Source organism: Fukomys damarensis, unplaced genomic scaffold (genome assembly GCF_012274545.1).
Source record: "Fukomys damarensis isolate Sample0158 unplaced genomic scaffold, DMR_v1.0_HiC HiC_scaffold_4, whole genome shotgun sequence".
NCBI classification, from domain to species: domain Eukaryota; kingdom Metazoa; phylum Chordata; class Mammalia; order Rodentia; family Bathyergidae; genus Fukomys; species Fukomys damarensis.
Window position 1 is genome coordinate 12,180,567 of NW_022900916.1, and position 21,180 is coordinate 12,201,746.

General features: G+C 38.3%; 1 protein-coding gene across 43 annotated transcripts in view; it reads right to left on the reverse strand.

Annotated features, from left to right (window-relative positions):
* Positions 1 to 21,180, reverse strand: part of Nrcam (neuronal cell adhesion molecule) — a 195,662-nt gene that overhangs the window by 61,235 nt on the left and 113,247 nt on the right. For 34 of the 43 annotated variants that reach the window (XM_010614001.3, XM_010614023.3, XM_033756845.1 and 31 more), the window contains 6 exons: positions 14,367 to 14,500; positions 11,330 to 11,530; positions 9,180 to 9,197; positions 6,110 to 6,215; positions 3,081 to 3,277; positions 1,191 to 1,313 (listed from right to left, as the gene is read on the reverse strand). In XM_010614001.3, coding sequence (XP_010612303.1) covers positions 1,191 to 1,313; positions 3,081 to 3,277; positions 6,110 to 6,215; positions 9,180 to 9,197; positions 11,330 to 11,435 — 550 coding nt within the window. In that variant the 5' untranslated portion in view covers positions 11,436 to 11,530; positions 14,367 to 14,500. The remainder of the gene's footprint in view (positions 1 to 1,190; positions 1,314 to 3,080; positions 3,278 to 6,109; positions 6,216 to 9,179; positions 9,198 to 11,329; positions 11,531 to 14,366; positions 14,501 to 21,180) is intronic. The other 9 variants (XM_033756885.1, XM_010614022.3, XM_033756840.1 and 6 more) reach the window with 1 other exon arrangement.

Consider the following 21,180-nt stretch of genomic DNA (forward strand, 5'->3'; position numbering starts at 1 on the left):
TTTTTTTGCTTCTCTGTTTCTCCATCTGGAAAGTAGAAGAAAAAAATTGGCCATGCCTCATAGGGTTGTTGTAAAAAATTAACGGGTCAGGCCACACGATGTTCTTATCAGGAGGACTGGTACTTAATAATTAAGGCCCAATAAATATAGCTATTGTTGGGGATAAACAAACACAAAAACACAACACATTCTAAACAGCTTGATTTCCTATCCCAAAGGGGTTTCTGCGGTTTCAGCAAATGCTAATTCCATTGTATGGGTTGTTCTTGATTGCTTTCCCTCACACTCCTATCCCTACCCCACGAATCCTCGAGGTTCCACCTTCAAAGTACACCCAGCAGCTGACCCACTCTGCCTCTAGAAAGTCCAAATCACCCTCAGCTCCTGCCTAGATTACAGCAGAGTCCCCTACCTGGTCTCCCACCTCGCTCTATCCCCTGTAGCTCCACCTGGGAGTAGAAGGAATACTATTACTATGGACTTTATTTCAGAGAACTCACTGTTTCAAGACTTTCCTTGGATATTCAGAGCAAAAGCTAAGGCCCTTTCCATGGAGTTCCTGTGACCTCCCTGACCTTGGCTGTCATCACCCCCCTCCGTTCTCTCAAGCTGGCCACTGCTTTGTTTCTGGTATGCACCAAGGATGCTCCTCCGCTGGGGCTTGTACCAGTGCTCCCCATTGTCCACTCAGATATTTAGGGCCCTGGTTTACCTCCTCATTCTTTCACGTCTGGACTTGACCTCTGCTTTTTTTCCTTCATAATATTTTTTGTTGACTGACACAATGTTCTAAAGGCATTCACTGTCTGCCTCCTTCCCACCTTCATCCACTTCTGCTGCACAGAATCTAAGATCGATGACAGCAGGCTATGTAATTTATTTAGAGCGGTAACTCATTTAGTAAGTGCTTAATAAAACTGAGTGAACAAATAAAATCATGTTATTTATTTCAAGGCCAGTTATTTTTCTGAGCATCTCTAACACATTTTATAAACACTTTATGAATCACAAGAGGAAATAATTTTTGTGACTGCAAATAATTACAAGATTCTTTAAGAAAGTAAGTTCTTAATTTTTTTTTTTTTTTGGTACTAGGGATCGAACTTGGGACTTTGCACTTGTGAGGCAGGCAGGCAGTAGAATCACTGAGCTAAATCCTCAGCCCAGAAAGTTCTTATTGTTAAACTTACAATTATCCATCCAAAATATTATAGCAGGTGGTAATCCAACTGGAGGTCTACAGGGAAGTACTAATGGCTGACCATTCTGTAGTGTTATTGGTTCAAGCTTTTCTTTGGTCCACAATGGTGATCCTAATGAAAAAATAATTTATGGGTTATTTCTGCATGGAAAAATAAAAAGAGAAAGCATTAGAAAAAGAGGCAAACCAATTTTTTAGGGGGGAATAGTAACTTGGAATTTATATACATGAAATAATGAAAAAATGACTTTTGAATATATTGGTAAATTTTTTTTAAATCAAAAGACAGTAAAAGAAGATGATTTTTATTCTTTGCCACTGATAGTGTAAATTCTGAGTAAGTGGATTCCATGCCTAAGAATTTATATTAAATACATCATCAAGAAGACACATGAGGGCCTGGGATTTAGCTCAGTGGCACCATGCCTGCCTAAATTCTATCCCCAGTACCTAAATAAATTAATAAACAAATAAGAACACATGATTTTAATCCAAGCATGCTCTCTACAAAGAATGAAAAATGCTTACAAAGTATCATGAGGTTTGTTAAATAATTGTTCTTCTACACCTTTGAAAATCATATAGTAGAAGCATGTGTATTGATAAGATTGGTAAGAGAATATACATATTTTAATAAGTCAAAAAAGATGGTAAAATAATATTTCAGCTGGTATTGAGCTGGTTTTATGTACAAAGATATAAATCTGCTTAGAAAAAAGTAGAGAAGACTCTTTGCTGTCTTCTTTTTCTTTTCTTTCCTTTTGCTAGGGAATCGAACCCCAGGCCCTCATGTGTGCTAGATGAGTGTTTGCCAAGGAGCGACAGCCCCAGCCCTTAGAGAAAACTATGTGAGTGGTAGTTATTTCCTTGAATGGAAGTATTCATAAGTAATTTTAAACTTCTATTTTATTTGCAATTTATTTTTCTAAAATGAACACATATTATACACATATATTTAATTCTTAAAGTTTTCAAAAACATTAGAACTGCATATGATCATCATTTTTTAAATACATGATCCTGAGATTATTGAGAGGATTTTAGTACTGGCATAGCAAAATGAGCCACAGTAACACCATGGCAATAGGGACACGTTATTTGCAGTGAAATTTTGAAACAAAAATACTAAAGGAAATCACACGTAGACCTTTGTTATAGCTTATATCTAGATGTCCTCTCAAAGCCTCATGTAGTCATAGGTGGGGAGTTTCAAAGGTGGCTGGATTAGGGTGTGTGAATTTGGATTAAAGGTATGATACTAGATTAAAGGTGTAGATAATGGAAGCCACATCCTCAGTACAGGTGGCACCAACCAATAGGCTTATAGCCTGGATGGGATATAAAGGGACAGAAAGAAGATAGGTTTGCCGCTGCTGCTGCTTGCTGCTTTGCTGCTTTCTGCCTGCCACATCATGGACTGTTTCTCCTCGGCCATGCTACCCTGCCGAGGAGCCAGCTGACTATGGACTGAAACCTCTACAAACTGTGAGCTAAATAAACTTTTCCTCCCTTAATGTGTGGATGTCAGGTATTTTGTCCCAGCAACAAATAAGTAACTAAGACAACCCCTATTGACACATGTCATGGCTGTAGGAATTTTGCTTATACATAAAACACATGAGGAATAAATAATTAGATAAAATCAAGTAAGAAATAACTTTTTGGAAACTGGCCTTTTTATTCAGGACTTGGATAAAAGATACAATGGACTGGCAAAGGAGTAAACTGAGGAGTTAAGGGGGGAAGTAGAGAGGAGCAATAATGCTCATTGAAAACAAAGTTGGAATACTGGAAGTGATAGCATTTGGAGATGTAACAGATGCTGAGGCTTACAGCAATACTTTAATGGGATCATATTTCCTTAACAACTCTCACTTACTAGATGGGCGGATAACAATGTTATTAGAAATTGCAGCTCCACGTTCATTTCTTGCTGTGCACTGATAGATGCCTTCGTAAGTCTCTGCTTTCCCTTCACTCATAATGTTGATGACAAGTGTTCCTGAGCCCGGCCTCATGGTGACCAAAGGGTCTTTATCTATGTCAAAATGAGTTCCATTGCGTGTCCAGGAAAAGCTATCCAAATCATCAAGAGTAAAGTTTGTTAATGGTTCAGAAAGGTAGGATGATTATTCTTCAACAAGTTCCTAACAGTTTTATGGTTTTCTAGAAATAACTATTTGGCTTTCAATATTCAGTAAAGAAGCAATAGGTCCCTATACCAAAAATGTTGCACTGAATCATGACTTAGAAAAAAGTGCTGGTTACATATTTAGAGGTAAATGTCTTTTTTAAAACCAGCCAGATTATAACACAAACTGCCTGTCATTTTTCAAACAAAATATAGGATACAGGTCTCTCAGGCACATTCCTTCTGAGCTGTATTAGGATTTTTATTATAAACTCCATTGTTCACAGAGATGATAACATATCTATAAAAATTTGCTCTGGGCTAAAATGTGACAAGAAAGGCCTCTACAAGTACTCCCTTCCTGTGTTGAAAATTGATCACAACCGTTTCAAGTTAGCAAAATGCAAAGCAGAGGTAGGAGGAGGATAATAGAGGTGTTTTAACTCTTACTTATTAAAATGGTAATTGTATATAAGCTACTTTTGAGAACTTTTAATTCTAGAGATGATTTTATGAATTTGAAGAGGGATGCCAAGTCAACTGAGATTGTTCTGTCTCAGTTTTATTTACACAAAAAACAGTCTTATATAAAAGTCACAGTGCACATATATTTGAATACTTCATAACTAATCACAAATCAGTGATGGCCAAAATCATATAAAGGCATAAATCTCTGATGTTTACAGTGTTTTCAGAGCCCACTTGGATTTTCCTTCCCATCACTTGTCCTCATAGTGATGGTTGTTATCACAACCAGGCAGGAGGCGGCGGTGATGAATGCTACTAGGATGTAGTGGTTTTATGGGAGGAGGCCAGAGATGCTGCTAATTATGCTGCCATAATTAAAATAATTACGAGATTCTGTCTCATTCCAGAAAGAATGGCTGTTATCAAGAAATTAACCAACAAGAAATGCTGGCAGGGCTGTGGGGAGAAAGGAACACTGCTCCACTGCTGGTGGGAGTGCAGACTGGTGCAAACACTGTGGAAATCAATATGGAGATTCCTAAAAAAACTAAGATTTGACCCAACTATCCTCCTTTTGGATATCTTTCCAAAAGAATTAAAAGCATCATATAATAGTGATATATGCTCACCCATGTTTATACCTGCACAGTTTGTAATAGGTAAATCTTAGAAACAACCCCAACGCCCATCAACCAATGAATGAATAAAAAAGGATTTAAAAAACACAATGGAATATTACTCAGCCATAAAGAAGGATAAACTTGAGATATTTCTAGGTAAGCGGATGCATCTAGAAGCCTTACTTGTAAGTGAAATAAATCAAACACACATTGCCTTTCTGGTGTAAGAAACTGAAAGTAAAAATAAGGACCAAAATATATAATAATAAAGTAAAATAACAAGAGATTATTTAAAATTATATTGAGTGTGAGATAACTTATTAATTAAAATGTTTTATGCCAAATAGCACAGTATTATTAGGAAATGAGTTGAAAGATAGATTAGCAATTGAAATATCTTCTTTTAAGATCATGATACACAGAGTATTTACCGTTCTCTAATCATTTTTGTTATGAAAAATTATTTTTGCATAGAATTGTTTTTATATTTTCTTTATAAATATCTACTTGTGTTACATTAAAATTAAAAAGTAACTATCCTGCCATGCACAGGAAGCCTCCATTCTTACAACAAAAATATTACCCAACTGCAAATATGAATAGTGCTGAGGAGGAGAAATCCTAGCTTACAGAGTCATACGAGGCCCTAAACACTCATAGGTGTGAAGGTAAAGGGGAATTCCATCCAAGGATGTCACATTAGGGGTTGTGTGACAGAGGGTTTCCAATAATATGGCAGAATATTGTTTTGAGGTAAAAATTTGATGGAAGTTTTGATATACACAGATATTTAGTACTACTTATTTTTTTCTCAGGTGCTATTTTGTGATACTTTAATAAAACCTGTAATAGAAAAACTTGGAAATAAAGTATCTTTAAAAACTTTTATTTACTTATTTTTGATAAATTACTGTATTTAGTTATTTAATTTGCTATTAAATCATATTTGTTATAATAATTAATATTTTAAAAATACTTCAATTCTCTAAAACTTGTATCAACAAGGTCAAGATCTGGCACTGTGAAACCCTGGATGAACGATGCAGCATTATGGAGAACTGGTTTCTCATCTACAGTGTTTGGGATGGAGAGGATTATGCAGTGCTCATAACAGATTCATATGGAGAGTCCTGAGTATTGAACCATGACAAGTTTGGAAAACCATTTAGGACTATTTTATAGGCCACTGTGGAGGTAGGAAAGATCTTGAAAGTCATCAAACCCAACTTCTCCTTTTTCATTCTAACAGATGAGGAAACTGAAGCCCAGAGAAAAGGGATTTGCTCACTTCAGAAAGCTATTAGCATCAGAACCAAGATTAGAGTTTTGTACTTATTCCCCCCAAGATACGAACATAAAAACATAAATATGGGAATGAAGTAGTTTGGATTTTAGTTCAACAAATTCACTCTGAGCTGAGAAACAAAACAATAAACCTACAACTGATACTTTAGGGTTATGCAGGACTTAAGAAATTACCTTTAGTATCTTTGAAGAGCTGAAATAGGTCTGGCAGTTGGTTAGATAAACCAAAGAGTAAACCAGCAACCATGCTAAAAACACCCAACTAAAAATGAACATACTCTACATTGCCTACTTTGTTCTACAGAATTTCTAAGCTTATTCCTATATTCCGAGAAATCCTCAAACTTACTTTGAGTGCCATATGAAAGCAGAAAACACACTCACCTGGGAGGAGGTTTCCCTTTGGCCTCACACTGGATTACAATATTCTCCCGAGGGTCAACGATGTAATCTTTTGGAGACTGCTGAGTGATGGTTGGAGGCTGTACCACTTAATTACAGAAGAAAGAATAATGTAAAGAAATAAATAATTTAACATCATAATAGCAACCAATTTTCCTTTGTCAAGATCACTTGCCTTAGATTAAATATGTTCCAAATATTTCTACAATTTCTATTGTGGCAGCACCTACCCTCCGTAGATTTTCAACTAAAAGTCTCCTAGAACTCCAAAATTAAGTTGCCCTTTTGGTAACTCTATGTTCAATTTAAAAGCCTTGTCTGAGAAAGTAATTATCAACACATGCCTAATATTAAAATGTTTCTTTTCCTGATGTAACAATGAGAAATTCTTGATTTCTGTGGTTCAAATAATGACTTTCAATGAAATTTAAATTATGAGGTATATTTGGTTCTTTTTAAGGAAAAAGTTGATCACCTATAGCTTGTTAGTATGCTACTGTAAAATAATATGTATCGGGAGCATGCATTGAAAAGTTAATATAAAGATTGTTAAACGAGACATGCCATTAATATGTCACTTATTAAGATTATGATATAGGCATGTTGGGAAGAAAGAAAAGTAGTCTTATTTGGAAAATTAATGTAATCAAAGTTCTCTGTTCTAGGAGACAATTTTTCCACTTCACTCTTCAAATGATTATCTGACCCTTTATTATGAAATTGTAGAGGAGAGTGTTTTGATCTAGACCAATGGAACTTGTAGAAAGTCAATGTCTAGATCTTCAGGTTACTCTAAAATCACCATTTCTTCTCTCTTTGAAATCAGAATTACAGCACATTAGAACAGAAAAGGACTAGAGAAATAATCTGTTTTAACCTCTGCTTTTATTTCTCAGAGTAGCAAATGGCTTGACTCAGAAGGCACAAAACTGAGAAGGAACCAAAATCTTGACAAGCTCCTACTGTAAGGCCACTTTGCACAACTCCACAGAGAGCTGTTTACACACACCAGTGGTTCCCAACAGGAGGTAATTTGCTCCCCTCTTTCCAGGGACATTTGGCCATAAATAGAGATGATTTAGACTGCTATAAGTAGGGTGGAGGTGGTTCTGGGATCTAGTGGAGAGAAGCTATGGATGTTTCTCACTGTCTTACAATGTATAGCAGAGTCCTCCACAACAGAGACTTAACTGGCCCCAGATATGAGCAGCATTGAGGCTGAGAGAGTAGGCACCAGCCACAGTGTGAACAGTGCCTGGATCAGGTAATGCAGTGGCCCTGCCCCACTATGCGTCCACTGCATCAGGCAACCTTTCCAAGATCCTCGTTTAGGACTCGTGCTTTCCTTCCATTGATACATTTGACATTCTGGCTCAGCTATGCTTTCCATCCTCGGATCTTCTCTGTACTCTCTGCCCACACTGTGCTTTCTTTGTAAAATCTCTTCTACCCACCAACCAAGCATTTCCCAAAGCTCAGTAACTTCTCCCTGCTCTTATCTGTCATTTTTTTGTTTTTTCGTTTTTGGTACCAGGGATCAAACTCAGGACCTTGTGCTTGTGAAACAGGCGGCGGAACCACTGAGCTAAATCCCCAGCCCCTCATCTGTTTTCATTCAGGTTAACAGTTGCTGAGCTAAACTTACTGCCTCTGTATCCAAAGTCTTATAAATCTGCAAACATAGCTCTGTTCTTTGTCTCTTATCTTACTGCTGTTCAGTAGGCATCTTCCTAAGTATCAAAGTAACACCTAAAGTATATATCAAAAATTAAACCTTTTGTCATCATTTATTGTCCCCCAATTTCATGTGGAATACTACACAACATCAATTCCCTCCTCTTTAGCAACATCTGGTCCACTGATAGTTAGCAGTCCAGTTTTTCATAGTAGCTATGAGACTTTAAGGAAGTTCCTTAACTTCTGTAAGCCCCAGTTTTCTCTGAGGGAAAATGAGGTTTAAAAGAAGTATCTACATTCTAGGCTGGCTGGGAGGACTAATGCAGTAATTTGTGTAAAATTCTTAGTACATGCCAACAGGATAATGGTTCAATGCTGTTTGCTACTTTAAAATTATGATCGTTATAATTTTCATCGGGCTCAGCTTCACCTTTGAGTGACTGATCTTTCAGGTCTGGGAGGACAGTTTGGGATAATGAAAGGAAGCCTGAGATTCCACATCCCAAGAACAGTGAACATAAGCAGAGGGGCAGGTGATTCTAAGGAGCGACGCAGTGCAATTCCTTGTGCATTTCTGGGAGTGACGGAGGTGCAAATTTGTGCTTTCAAAAGCAGAGCTTCTCTTCATGTGTCTGCAGCTGAGCTGGCTTTCATACCACTGCTCACTGCCAGGAGTTTACCATCTGGAGGTACCTTTCTGAACAGTGCTTAGGTCACATGGCAATTAGCAAATGCTTTGCAATAATAAGCACTAATAAGAGATTTTACATAATTTTCCTCATTAATCCAAAATCAAAGAGAATTTTCAAATGCTGGAAAACTGTTTTTTTTTTCCTGCTAGATGATAAATGCTGCCCAGCTGCCAGAAGCAGCAGTAGTTTTTGCTTATAATAAGCTGCTCAGAAATGCTGTGAGTGGCATCTGCTTGTCTCCTGTGCAGAAGACAATATTCTAATTTGCTGAGTGATTCTACTGACGGCACTTAGAAACACTAGTCTACACAGTCTGAAGGCTAAAGCAGGAAGACAGCACTCAGCTGCTGACTTGGGAACCCACCTTCTAAAAGACTCCCAAGTATTTAATAGCATTTAGAGCCAGATAATCACTGTCTCTATATTTTGGGAACTTTCTCATTGAGTTACATCAGACGTGAATAAAAACTTGTAAGTTAGTACAGCAGCATATTCGCAAAAACGGTAATAACCAGATCCTTCACAATTCATGCAGGTAATATATTGCATCTGAGCATACACAGGCTTAAAAAAGACATTCATCACAAGGCATAGCACCATGCACTTAATTCACAATATTAATTCAAAAAACAAAGACACACTCAAATTTTCACACTGCCTAGTAATTACAGAAAGACACTTACAGTCTTCAAGAAGTTTTGCTTTTTCCCCATCAATATCAGCAGATGAATGGGCAAACAGGATTAAAAAAAATCAGATGTTAGTAACGAGAACGTTAGAACCCTCAAGATAAAAGGGGCATCTTTTCTATTTGGTTTGACCTAACAACCCATATAGTGAAGTAATAAAGTTCAAGAGTGGAAACTTGCATTAATGCTTTTGTTTGCTTATGCAGCAGCTTCTCACATACATATGTGGAAGAACAAAAGTGATGCTGAAAGAAAAAAAATCTTCCAGGAATAAAAATGGCTAATTTCATCCCATACATACTGTGCTGGACAAGTAATTATGTCCAATTTGAAAAATAGCTGAAGTCTACAATTAATTTGAGTTGTCACATACTGTGCCATGTCTGATCCTATTATCCTAGACATCACTACGCACATGGTAACAATACCTAACAATGAGGCACCACAGCAATGACAACATTCCAGCCACACCAAGTCCAACACTGATCTTGGAATGTATATTTCTATTGTTACTGTCTAAGTCAAGAACTGAATCTTTTGGACTGTCAGCACATTTCTACTTTCAAATTCTTCAATCATCCAGGAATTGCTGGGTTACACACCAAGGCACAGCTCATGTACTCAAGGAAGAGGGACAGGGAAGAGGTTACATTTGTATGCGATTCCAATCACTCTGCAGTGCAGCCTGTCACTACTACTTGCAAAGCTTAACATGAGAAGGCCTGGGTTACCCGTGACTTTCTTTTCATTACTGTTGTGTCTCTTCTCTATTAGCAGTGATAATTGAGTTAGCTGTAGGTGCCTGTTTCCCTCTGATTGTTAGATTGAGCAGTCAGATTAAAGGAGAATATATTTAACATGGGAGAGAACAAAAGCATTTCTTTCAAGCACTTTTCCTGCTTTCTTGTGTATCTGTTGGGGCAAATGCTTTCTTACACCTTTCCACTTCAATGGGCTTACGAAATTATATATGTATTTTTAAATTGAAATTAAGGTCAATGGATGGATGTTTTTAAAAATTAAAAAATATTTCATTTTATTGTACTTTAAAGGAGTATGGTAAAGGAACTGAACAAAGTGTGGGGCAGACCACATCTCTTTTAAATGTCTTCCCACTGGCAGTTGCTACTTTTAGGGCAAAAATGGGCATCCCAACTACTGAATAATCCCAGGAAAGTGCTATCTTCCTTGCACCTTGGAAAGCTTGCCAAACAGATGTTCTATTCAGGAAGTTAATGGATTTAAAGAGGTCATGCAGATTAGGGATAAAGGATAAATCAATTCTGAAGTACAGTAATTGTCCAGATTTGAAATGCTGTTTTCCATTGCAGAGAAGTGACCAGTTGGAGCCTGCTATTATCTTTATTTTGCAGACAGGCCTTCCAGAACAGTGGAAAATATGGCTTATACCTTAATAATGGGAAAAGAGTGGACTAAATACAACAGTTATTGTTTGCTTCATTTTAGTGTTATTGTAGATCTGTCTTAGTCTCAAAATTCTGCATCTTGGTCTTTGATCATGTTCTTTAAAAAAAAAAAAGAAAAACAAAAGACTATTCATCAGGCTTGTAGATAAAATACTTTCCTTAGTTTAGACTATTTAGGATTCAAAATTAGAAAGTAAAATGTGTCTTATCTGAATTGTGAGAAATGAAGTGTGGGGTGCTTAGGGGATTTGGAGGGGCAGAGGGCAGAAGGGAGCACCCTCCAACCCTCCCAACGAGTGCACTCTCAACACACGAGGAAGTGGTACGTGAGGGGAAGTGGGGGCGTCTCCACAACCCCTGTAAAGTGGCCTGCGTGGCTTTCTTGCAGCACTACTTCTACAAAGAGCTGCCTGTTGGGAGGATCATGGCAGCTGCATGAGTCCCTCCTTCTCAGGCCATTCCCGCATGGCACACAAAAGGCACCTGAGAGGGAAGAAGGAAAATGAAAGAGAGGACACAGCATCTGGCCATTTCAATGGTCATTTCTACTGTGAGAGTCTTTAAAAACACCAGGTGCTGACAGAAAAAGCCAAATTAATTTTGATTAGCTTTTCAGTGTCACACAGACACCTTCTCCATCCGCACTGTTCTCGGTAATGGTAAATGCTGGGAGGTTTTGACTCCTGGGCCTAAGAGCTTTAAATCGTTAATACTTACGATCAAGAGGTACTTCCAGTGCACTAATCATCTGGCACAGGAAGAGAATCAGGGGCACTCTGCCTGCAGGTAAGCGCTTCTTTTTCGGCATTATTTTAAGCTGCATTAGCTTCACTCCTGCTGAGACCCACAAGCTGAATTTTCTTTTCTTCTTTCACAAAGATTTGTGTGAAACGTTTAAATAATTTTTCATGCAAGGAACTGAAAAAGGATGGAATAAGAATAATAATTATAATGCATTAAAAAGAAGGAAATGAAGAACGGAAGTCTGCAGCATAGAAAATTGGCCCTGTATTATACATGAACTCTAAAAAGGGAGCTCACTTTTAAATATTTAACTCTGAAGACTGGAATAATCATTTATTCATAAATCAGCTAAAATCAGTTCTGTGGTGATGTCAAGCAAAATCTGTCCACTTTCCCATCCTTGTGATTTTTTCATTCTAAACATTTGCATCAACAGGACTCAGAGGCTACTGTGTCTTTCTTAATAGATCAGGAACCTTGGCTTTCAGGCCAGTTGGAAAGCGATAACTTTGTAAAGTGGAGGCCTAAGGGCTTCTCCATTCTGCAGATCATCTCTGGGAAACCTGGGGCATTGGTGCAAATGAACACTGAGAATACAGGCCATCATCACCTCTTCTCTAGACAAAGCCACAGACCTTCCTCGCCAGTCACTCTCTTTAACAGAGCCATAGTGTTTTTCCTAAAGGATTTTAGGAAACCCGTTTCTCATTTAGGAAAAAAAAAAAAAGTATAGCTCACTGCAACATTCATTTAATGTTCAGTGACCCAGAATTACTATATTTTGTAAATGGAAATACCACTACTACAAAAAATGCTATAAGTAGAATGATGTCTTTTGTTTTCAGAGACTATCAATATGCTAGAGTGATGGGAAACAGTAGTAAAAGTAAGATGTTGCGATAAACTTTGAGGGTAAGGTTAAGACTATGTTCTGTGAATTATCGCAGAGTAAACCCTGCAGCTGCAACTGCTACCAGTAAGTATTCTTGGGGCAAACCTGAAATGTTGAATATTGGGAGTAGCCATACTCAGTCTCTCAACTGAAGTTCACTGTATCCTTAAGAGGCATTAAAACACCATAATGATCTCACTTCCATGTATCCTGCCAACCATACCTCCTATTTCTATATAACTTTTTTTGGTTTGTTTTTGTCAAACCTTCAATGCGCCTTGAATTGTGCCATATTCTTATCTTTGTTTATTTTATTTCCTTTATCTGGAGTGCCTTATACACTATATGTCTTTATCATCAAAGTCCTATATACTTCTCATAATTCAATTAAAAGGTCACTTCTAAGAAACACTAGTGGATCTCCCAGAGTAGAAGTCATTTTACCTCCACCTGTTTCAGAAATCATGTATATTATATAGATAAATAAGTGGGCTCTGTGAGTGTGTTTGTGTTAATATGCCCTTTCCATACTCATTCAAGCACAGATTCCGTCTTCCTCATCTCAGGGTCCCGCTCCCTCACCTAACACAGTGTCTTTGCACATGGGAGTGTCCCAATGGATAGCCCGAGCCTGGACATAGGGTACAGATGTCTGCCTCACAGCAAACCCCACCTACAGAGACAGGCTTAATCATGTGTTCTCATTAATGAAGGGGAGCCGGGGTGACTAATGACTCTCCTGAGCAGGTGAGAGGGATAATATCATTACAAACTGGGGTGGCTCCCATAAACAACTAATTAATTACTTGTGCAGTTGTGTAGTTTCATAATGTCCACATTCCCCACCAAACCGCAAAGTCTCCCCAGGGTATGGACTGATCTGTCCTGTCCCTACTGCACGCTAGTAGCCTGTCACAGTGTTTGACGTATGGTAGGAAGTAAATAAATATTCGCAAGGAAAATAAGAAAAAGAGACTTAAGATCTTTTAAATTGTCACTGTATTCAGTTTGACCATGGTCTCCCCAAGGTTATATATATATTTATACAACCTGAAATCTCAAATCTAGTCAAAATAGGCAACACAGTTATAATATCATGTCTGTGTATGGAGTTAAGCTTAATTATATAAAAAAAGAGACAAGGCCGATACCATATGTTTTGCTAGCAACATTTGCTATTGTTAGTTAAGTTCTAATTTGAACCTGGTTAAAACTATAGTACTATACTTCTTCTAAAAAAAAACAAATACAAAGGATGAAAAATAAGCTAAACAGACATAATTATGTATTATTATTTATTATATAATATTCTGTGAATGAAATATCCAGACTATGTGGTTTAATCTACGAGCAGGGAGATTTATCTGTGCTGTGTTATATAAATGTTTATGTCCAGTATGCACTGAGAGGCAGATACAGAAGTTCATCTAACCATTTCCCACCACAATACAAATCGGACTGCCCTTCTGTGTATGTAAAGTACAACTCTATCGATCACATTTCCTTTTATTTTCCTGTTGAACTGCTAAATCTGAACTCAAATATAAGCTTCAGGAAAAAAAAGGAATAGCAAAAGCAGATGATACATATTACATATATCAAGTGAAGACAGCAGAGTTGATCTCTCAGATGTGAATAGCATACCTGCCTGATTGCCCTATGCTGGGTTTAAGTGCCAGCTCTCTGAGCAGCTGCTGGAGAACTCAAATAATTTCTTTCCCAAATTTGTACTAATTTGTACTAATTCCTATAAGACCTTAAACAGCTGTATATAATTTCTAAGTGCTTCATTTGTTATTTATTTCACCTGAATGTTTTATGGTATTCATCCTTCAAAATAAAGACCATAGGGCCGGGGATTTAGCGCAGCGGTTCGGTGGCCTGCCTTGCAAGCACAAGGACCCGAGTTCAATCCCCAATACCAACAAAAAAAAAAAAAAAAAAAGGCCCCCCCCCCGCAAACCAAAATAAAGACCATGAGACAACTTCAGGTAGAGGAAAGTATTAATCAACTGTCTTAATTTTTCAGAGTATACATGGAATAAACTACTGTGCATGAGATAACAGTGTTTCATAAAGAAAACATCAAATTTCTATGAAAACCAAGAGGGCACTTACTGAAAGAGACGTGAGTAAACAAATCTTCACACTGCCAGGGGGTCGTGAACTACCGCAACTGAAGCTCTGGTCTTTCCTCACAAAGTTGTAAGTCTACAGCACCACTGGCCACAGAGTCATCTCTCTCGTGAATTCTGTCATGGCAGGAAACAGCAGTGGTCCAGCCCACCTTGTGAATCCGCCCATGGAAAGTCACCCACTCCTCCTACGTATGCCCTCATAGGTGAAAATCCAAATGCATGAGAAAGGCATTAAATGCCCAGCACTCCATCACGCTGAAAAATCAAACACAGCTGCGAAGAATTGAGCTTTCTCTTTGTTAGAGTAATGTGCTCTGAACGCCTCACAAAGAAAACCACCGCTTTCCACTCTGAGTATTGATGTCAATGCCCCCACCCCCGCCCTGTCTGTCTTGTACTTCACCTTGGAAAGTGATGGACATTTTCCCTTAAGTGGGAATCACGAACTAAAACTAAGTTGTTTATGTAATTACACTAAAATGAATAAACTCTAAATATGAAATAGCACATCATTTTTGGTGGAGACTAAGGAGTATGTTAGTTTGCAATTTAAAAAATTTTGTTATTACTTATTTATTTATTTGGCACTAGGGATCAAGCTTGGGACCTTGCACTTACGAGGCAGGTGGTAGAACCACTGAGCTAAATCGCTGGCCCATCTTATCGACATTTTAAATGACACAAATTGTATATTTATCGTCTGATGATAAACACATTTTGTTTTATTTATTTTAATTTTTGCAGTACTAGAGATTGGATCCAGGGGGCTTGAGCATGGTAGACAGGTGCTGTACCATTGAGCTATACTCTTAGCCCTAACCTCATATTTAAAATCACATATATTGTTAAAATGATGAAAAATAAGGATAAAGAATAAATCCCTTTAATATTATGCTTCATTTAACTCCATTAAAAGCAACTTTTCTTATGTTACCTATAATAGAGGCTATGAAACAGAAAAATTCCTGTCTTCAGTAAGTTTTGCATCACCAGAAAAGAAGCACAATTCAAGGTTCTCTTGCTTCATTTGCTTCAAATTCATACTAAATTATAGAAAATTTACCATACATTTCAAAAGAACCCAGAGTTTTCACAAAGAATTCACACCAAACCAGAGTAAAGCAGCTGTCTTGTTGCTTAATAAATCTTGTTATTAGAAAATATAACTTTTGTTTTTCAAGTGAATGATAAAATTATTTAATTTAAAAAATAAAAGCAGCTTTCTAGCCAAGCATTATTTACCAATTCCTCCTCCCTGCTTTTCAGCATCCAGTATTCCTGTACTTCATTCAGGTGCCTACTGCTCAGGTCACACGATCGACATCTCCAAGCTAGGAAACAGATGTGCCAATTTGCGGGACACCTATGACACCCTAATTATGCTCTGATGGCCCCTTTGTAGCTGACTTCACTGACTGCACAACTAAATGGGTGTGACATTATCTTGACTGTGAAAGCTGTTGTCTAGCAGACAACTCAAGAATGGCCACTTTTATATTTTAAATATTTAGCATAAAGAATAAGCACCTGAATGGCCATCCTTGATCATACTATGTTTTTCAGCCACAGATCTGAGTGTGAGACTGTGGAGGGGAAGTTAGGGAGAAACCATCAATAAAGTCAGTTATATCTACACAACTACATACACACGTACCTCAGAAAAAGGCTGTCTGAAATTAAGGACGGAAGAGATTGTAATGAGCTCTTCAACAAAGCAAACTGTGTGATGCTTTACAGAACATGTTGCTAATTTCCTGCTGATCCAAAGGAATCTCACTGTAGAGTTCCTTGGAGGAATCTGCTACCTAACTTGAAACAGTACACCTATGAAAAGGTGAAAATTAACAGGTATGTTTTTAGGACATCAATAGAGGATTGGAGAAATCATTGTAATAGCTCAAAAATCTTCATTCCTCACAGCTTTGTAACTGATTATCTTATTTTGTGCCTCAAGAAAACAGGAGAGCAAGTATTATGCTCATTTAATAGATGGGGGGGCTGATTCCTCCATGCATTAAGTTATCTCATGCTCCTCAAACTGCAAAAGTAAGCTTCATTATCCCATTGAGTGATAATTACTTTACAAGGGGCCAATAGGCTAACAGAATTACCAAGGCTAGTCACTTATATTAAAAAGTAGATTCTGAATATCTACATAAGATCTTTTTTTAAAAAAAACAGGGTCTTGCTATATAGTGCAGGCTGGCCTTGAACTCAGTATGTAGCCCATGCTGGCCTTGAACTTGCAGTGATCCTCCTGCCTCAGTCTCCCCAGTGCTGGGATCACAGGCATGTATGTGCCTTCACGCCCAGCTCTACAGAAGATAGTCCAAAGTCCCCAAGGCAAAAAGGCCATGTAATGAAAAGTAATCAAACAGCATCCCAGTTTCTCCCTCAGGAGTTCACCAATGTTACAAAGTCCCATGAATCCTTCTATAGATATTTCATGCACAAACACAAAAATATACTAAATAATATTTTAAGATTGTTTTGGATTTGGAAAGTTGTAAAAAGCTCTGTGGACATTAAATTTAGATCATTAGAAATAACCAAAGTCTTTCAGTGAAATCTAGTTTCCTAAAACACATAAAATTATCTGAATCCTGGCTTTTACGCAGCACAGCAATGACAAGAAATGGAACAGCCTAATATGAGAACATGGAGTGATTACAAGATTGAAGACAAAAGACAAAACATGGTATGTGTGCAACCAATCACAGCTGGACCAGGGATGGCACCTGCTCTACACTACCTGGCCAGAAACCTGACGATGATTGTCAGGACCAGATTTGGGGGCAAGAGAATTGACGGAAAGGATGGTGGGAGTACAGAGAAAAAGAGTAGTTCTTCAATCAGAAAAAGGACTGTCCTTTGCCTCTCCTCTAGATGCAATTACAGCAAAGACAGATAAACAGGAGGGACAGACTGCTCCTGGCTGAAGGCCTGTGATGCTCACGGTCCTTCTGCACAGATCCACCATCTCGAGCAAGGCTAATATAATCCGGGTGGGCACCTGAACAGAGGCATCTGTGTAGAGGCTGGGAGGTGACTCAGCTACTCAAGAGTCTGAAAAGTGACCAGCTGAGGAGTAGCAAATTCCGTTCTCCTCAGAGGAATGAATGGGGCAGAAAGCAGAGTGAGTCAGCAGTCTGGAGGAGGAACAGAGGCCAAAGGTCAAGCAGAGGCAAGGCAGCCTGTGCAACTGTGAGTAAGCGGAGGATGTGAGAGGTGTCCAAAGCGGAAGGAGGCCAGTGGGTGGCCAAGGATCAGCTGAAGCAGAGAGTGGTTGCTGAGTGACCACAGCATAGATGGAACGGGACAGGTGATATAGAAAGGACCTTGCACTGATATGACAACATCCCAAACAATCAATCAACTCTCTATGAGGTGTGCCAGAAAATTGATCGTAGTTGGGATGTCTCCCTGTCTTTGTTACATCAAGTGTATTCCACAACAAACCTTCACTACCGCTAAAGGTAGAATGTTACCTCAGTGAGTCTGGCCATGCGACACGCTTCAGCTGCAGGGATTTCACCAAGTAATATAGAAGCAGAAGTGTAATGAGCATTGGTACAGCGGGGCTCATCCCCTTGTAGTTTTTTCTGGGGAGTCCTCACCGTACTACTGATGATAAGAACGCCACTGGGAAGAGAGGCTAGGTGATAAAAAGCCCACCTGGGACTTCCTGGTCCCAGCTGAACCCTCAGCTGGAGCAGCTGAGTGACTTGTTAAAAACAGTGCGCAAAGGAAGAATCATCTTGTGAACCTTAATATGTTGCCATTTTAAGTTACAGAATTTTCTGGTGGTTTGTTATCCCCTAGCCACCACAGGTAGTGGCAACAATGAATTAAGATACACTGAAATTGCAACCAGAAAGATATTAATCCACACATTATGAGGGTTACTGATCCAAATGCACAGGTCTCCTTAAAGATCATGGCGGGAGACACAAATTCTAAGTAAAAAAAAAGTTCCCCTTGAAACTGATGTCATTTTTAATTTTTTTGAAGATATATTTCCCTGCATACAGGTTGGTACAAGGGCACATAATTCAGTTATATTTCTCACATAATAACTTTTACTCAGGAATAAATAGGAGATGGTTATTTATATAAATTTTTATACTAAAATGATTGTGGATTATGTCTAATTTGTTGTCTTAAGTATTATATCCATTTATTTTCATGTAGAAAAGCAAAAATTAAGCTAGAGAACAGGCTGCGAGAATCCGATGCTGTTACCCCACCACCAACCTGCCCACCTCCATACACACATGGCATATGCTGGTGTAGCTCAGCCCTAGATCTGTTCCTCACTGTCCCACCTAAGTCCATTTCCCAAACTGATTTCTTTCAGGTAAGAAAACTGATGTGAAGTTCCAACAGAAGGTAAAGATGTGCCCGAAAGGTGAAGTCTGAGTTATAGAAATTTTATTCTGAACACTGGGGTTGACAGTGACATATTTGGGAAAATTGTAGAGTCAATGAAACAAGTTCTGGCTCTATTTATCTTTCCATTAACAGAGATTTCTAGAAATACTTACATCACTGAAGAGATAAAAAGAACAGAAGTAGCTTATTAAAGACTTTAGCCCACCCCCCTCCAAAAGGCCATTCAGCAGAATATTAGTACTCTAAGTGTACTTACTACCTGATCTTCTGATTGAGCAAACAACACACGGTGAAACGGTAGCCACTTAGAGTAGATAACAGCATTTTGGAATGCCTGGCAGTCTGGTCACTTGTAAAGATAAGACCTATATTATTCTTTTTTCTTTTTTGGTTTTTTGAGACAGAGTCTCACCATGCAGTTGAGACTGACCCAGACCTCACTATGTAGCCCAGGCTGGTCTCCAGACCTGTTATTCTTGCTGAGCAGCATGAGTCATTCCTGTTGGAGATACAGCAACTGGGTCAGCATCCTTAATGGGCATTGGGTTGGTAGTGCCAGGAGAAGAATGAGCAGGAGAGAGTGTTAATCTATAGTACTATAAGAAACTAACTCAGAGCTCTCAGTGCTTGCCACAATACAATTAATACCTCCCCTACGCTAATGCCAGTGGGGGCTTCTGCTCCAGGCTGACCATGACTCCCCTTTTGCGCTGCTGCTATTTCAACAAGCGGCTTGCAAAGTCCCAGTGTTCTCCTGGTCTTACCTTTATTAAGCCATTCATCAAAAGTAGTCAATGACTCCAATCACAAGAGACTCATGTGTCAGGGTGCATGTACAAGATGTAGCATACACTACTTATCTGTGCCACACAGAGCAGGCTCTCTTTCCAGTAAATCTGAAGTGCCTTTTATTGGCAAGAGGTTCAGAAGTGACATTTTGCAGGATGGCCATCTTACTGCTTTAGTGATGAGTCAAGGAAAAGAAAATCGCGTAGGCCAGGGCTGATGAATCATGTGGGTGCTCTCTGGCTGAAGCCACCTCCTCCACCTTCCTGCCAGCTGCATTTCTCAGTCATTCTTTTCTTTAATGTGGCCTTTCCTCATACATGAGTCTGGGCATGGGGGTTGGGCAGACAAAAGACCCAGATTTACCAAACCTAAGGGATATTACTCTTTCTATGTCACAGATTACTATAATCTTCACAGCAACATTTCAAAATAAAATTGTCTAAGGTATGCAGGCCCTGCATAATCACAATAGAACCACAAAAATGAGGAATGGAGACTGATAAGACATGAAGAATTGTATTTTCCACTTGCTATTAGTGATGGGGAAGGTATATTATCATAAACCAAATATCTGGAAATCCTTTATTCCAGCCAAAGGCTAATTCATATAAAGAACAAATCTCAGTCACTGGCTGATATGCACTTTGTACTACAAAGGATTTACCAGTAAAACAGCAGAGTAATGCATGAAATATTTATCTCCAGGTGCATTTAATTTTCTTTAAACAAGCTGTATACACAGTATCAAAACTAAATCAATGAGTGGCCATTTGCTTGTAGAAAACTTATCAGATTTACTGCAAAAAGCATTCTTATCCCAAGCTTTTAGAAAAAAATTGTTTCCAGGAAGTTAAGTATTAACTCTTCTGGAGGCCAGGATATCTGTAAAAGCTAAATACACAAAAGCATACAGGTTAGAAATAATGTACTCTATGAATATTAAATTTAATCAATCTACCAATTTGATTAATAGGTTTGGGATATTCTTCTGTCTGCCCTAAAAAACTAGCTCCTCAGGAACCACTTTTAATGAGATGATTGTACTTTCTTTCCAATATCACATTTACAAACTCCATAGAGAAAATTATTCCACCCAATGTTGTAAAGAAAATGTCCATTCAAAGACTAGTTTATGAATGCAACCAGGAAAAAAGTACTCTCCATCCAAGTGTCCAGACTCCTGGAAGAATCAAGACAGAAAAGCCTCCGGTTTGTATCAAAGTTGGTTGATGAGAACTTTAAGGCTAGAATTACCAGCTATGTCTCTTTGAGTTTTCATGACATTTTTTTGAAGGTAAACCGAACATTTATTTCCTAAAAACAAACAGTTATTTTTACCTTTCTGGAAAGAGAGTTGGGATATAAGAAAAGTGAGACAAAATGACAATGATAAGGCAATGAAAGAAGAAATGTTGCTATGAATGTTCGAGTTACATTGTTATTATTTTTTTTCCATTTAGAAATTTTGGTATTGCATGAAAAACTGGGCTGAAATATACTTATAAAAATAATTTTGGGGCTGGGGATGTAGCTCAGTGGTGCTGAGCCTGCCTGGCAAGAATAAGGCCCTGAGTTTGAACGCAGGTACCACCAAAAAAAAAAAAAAAAATCTT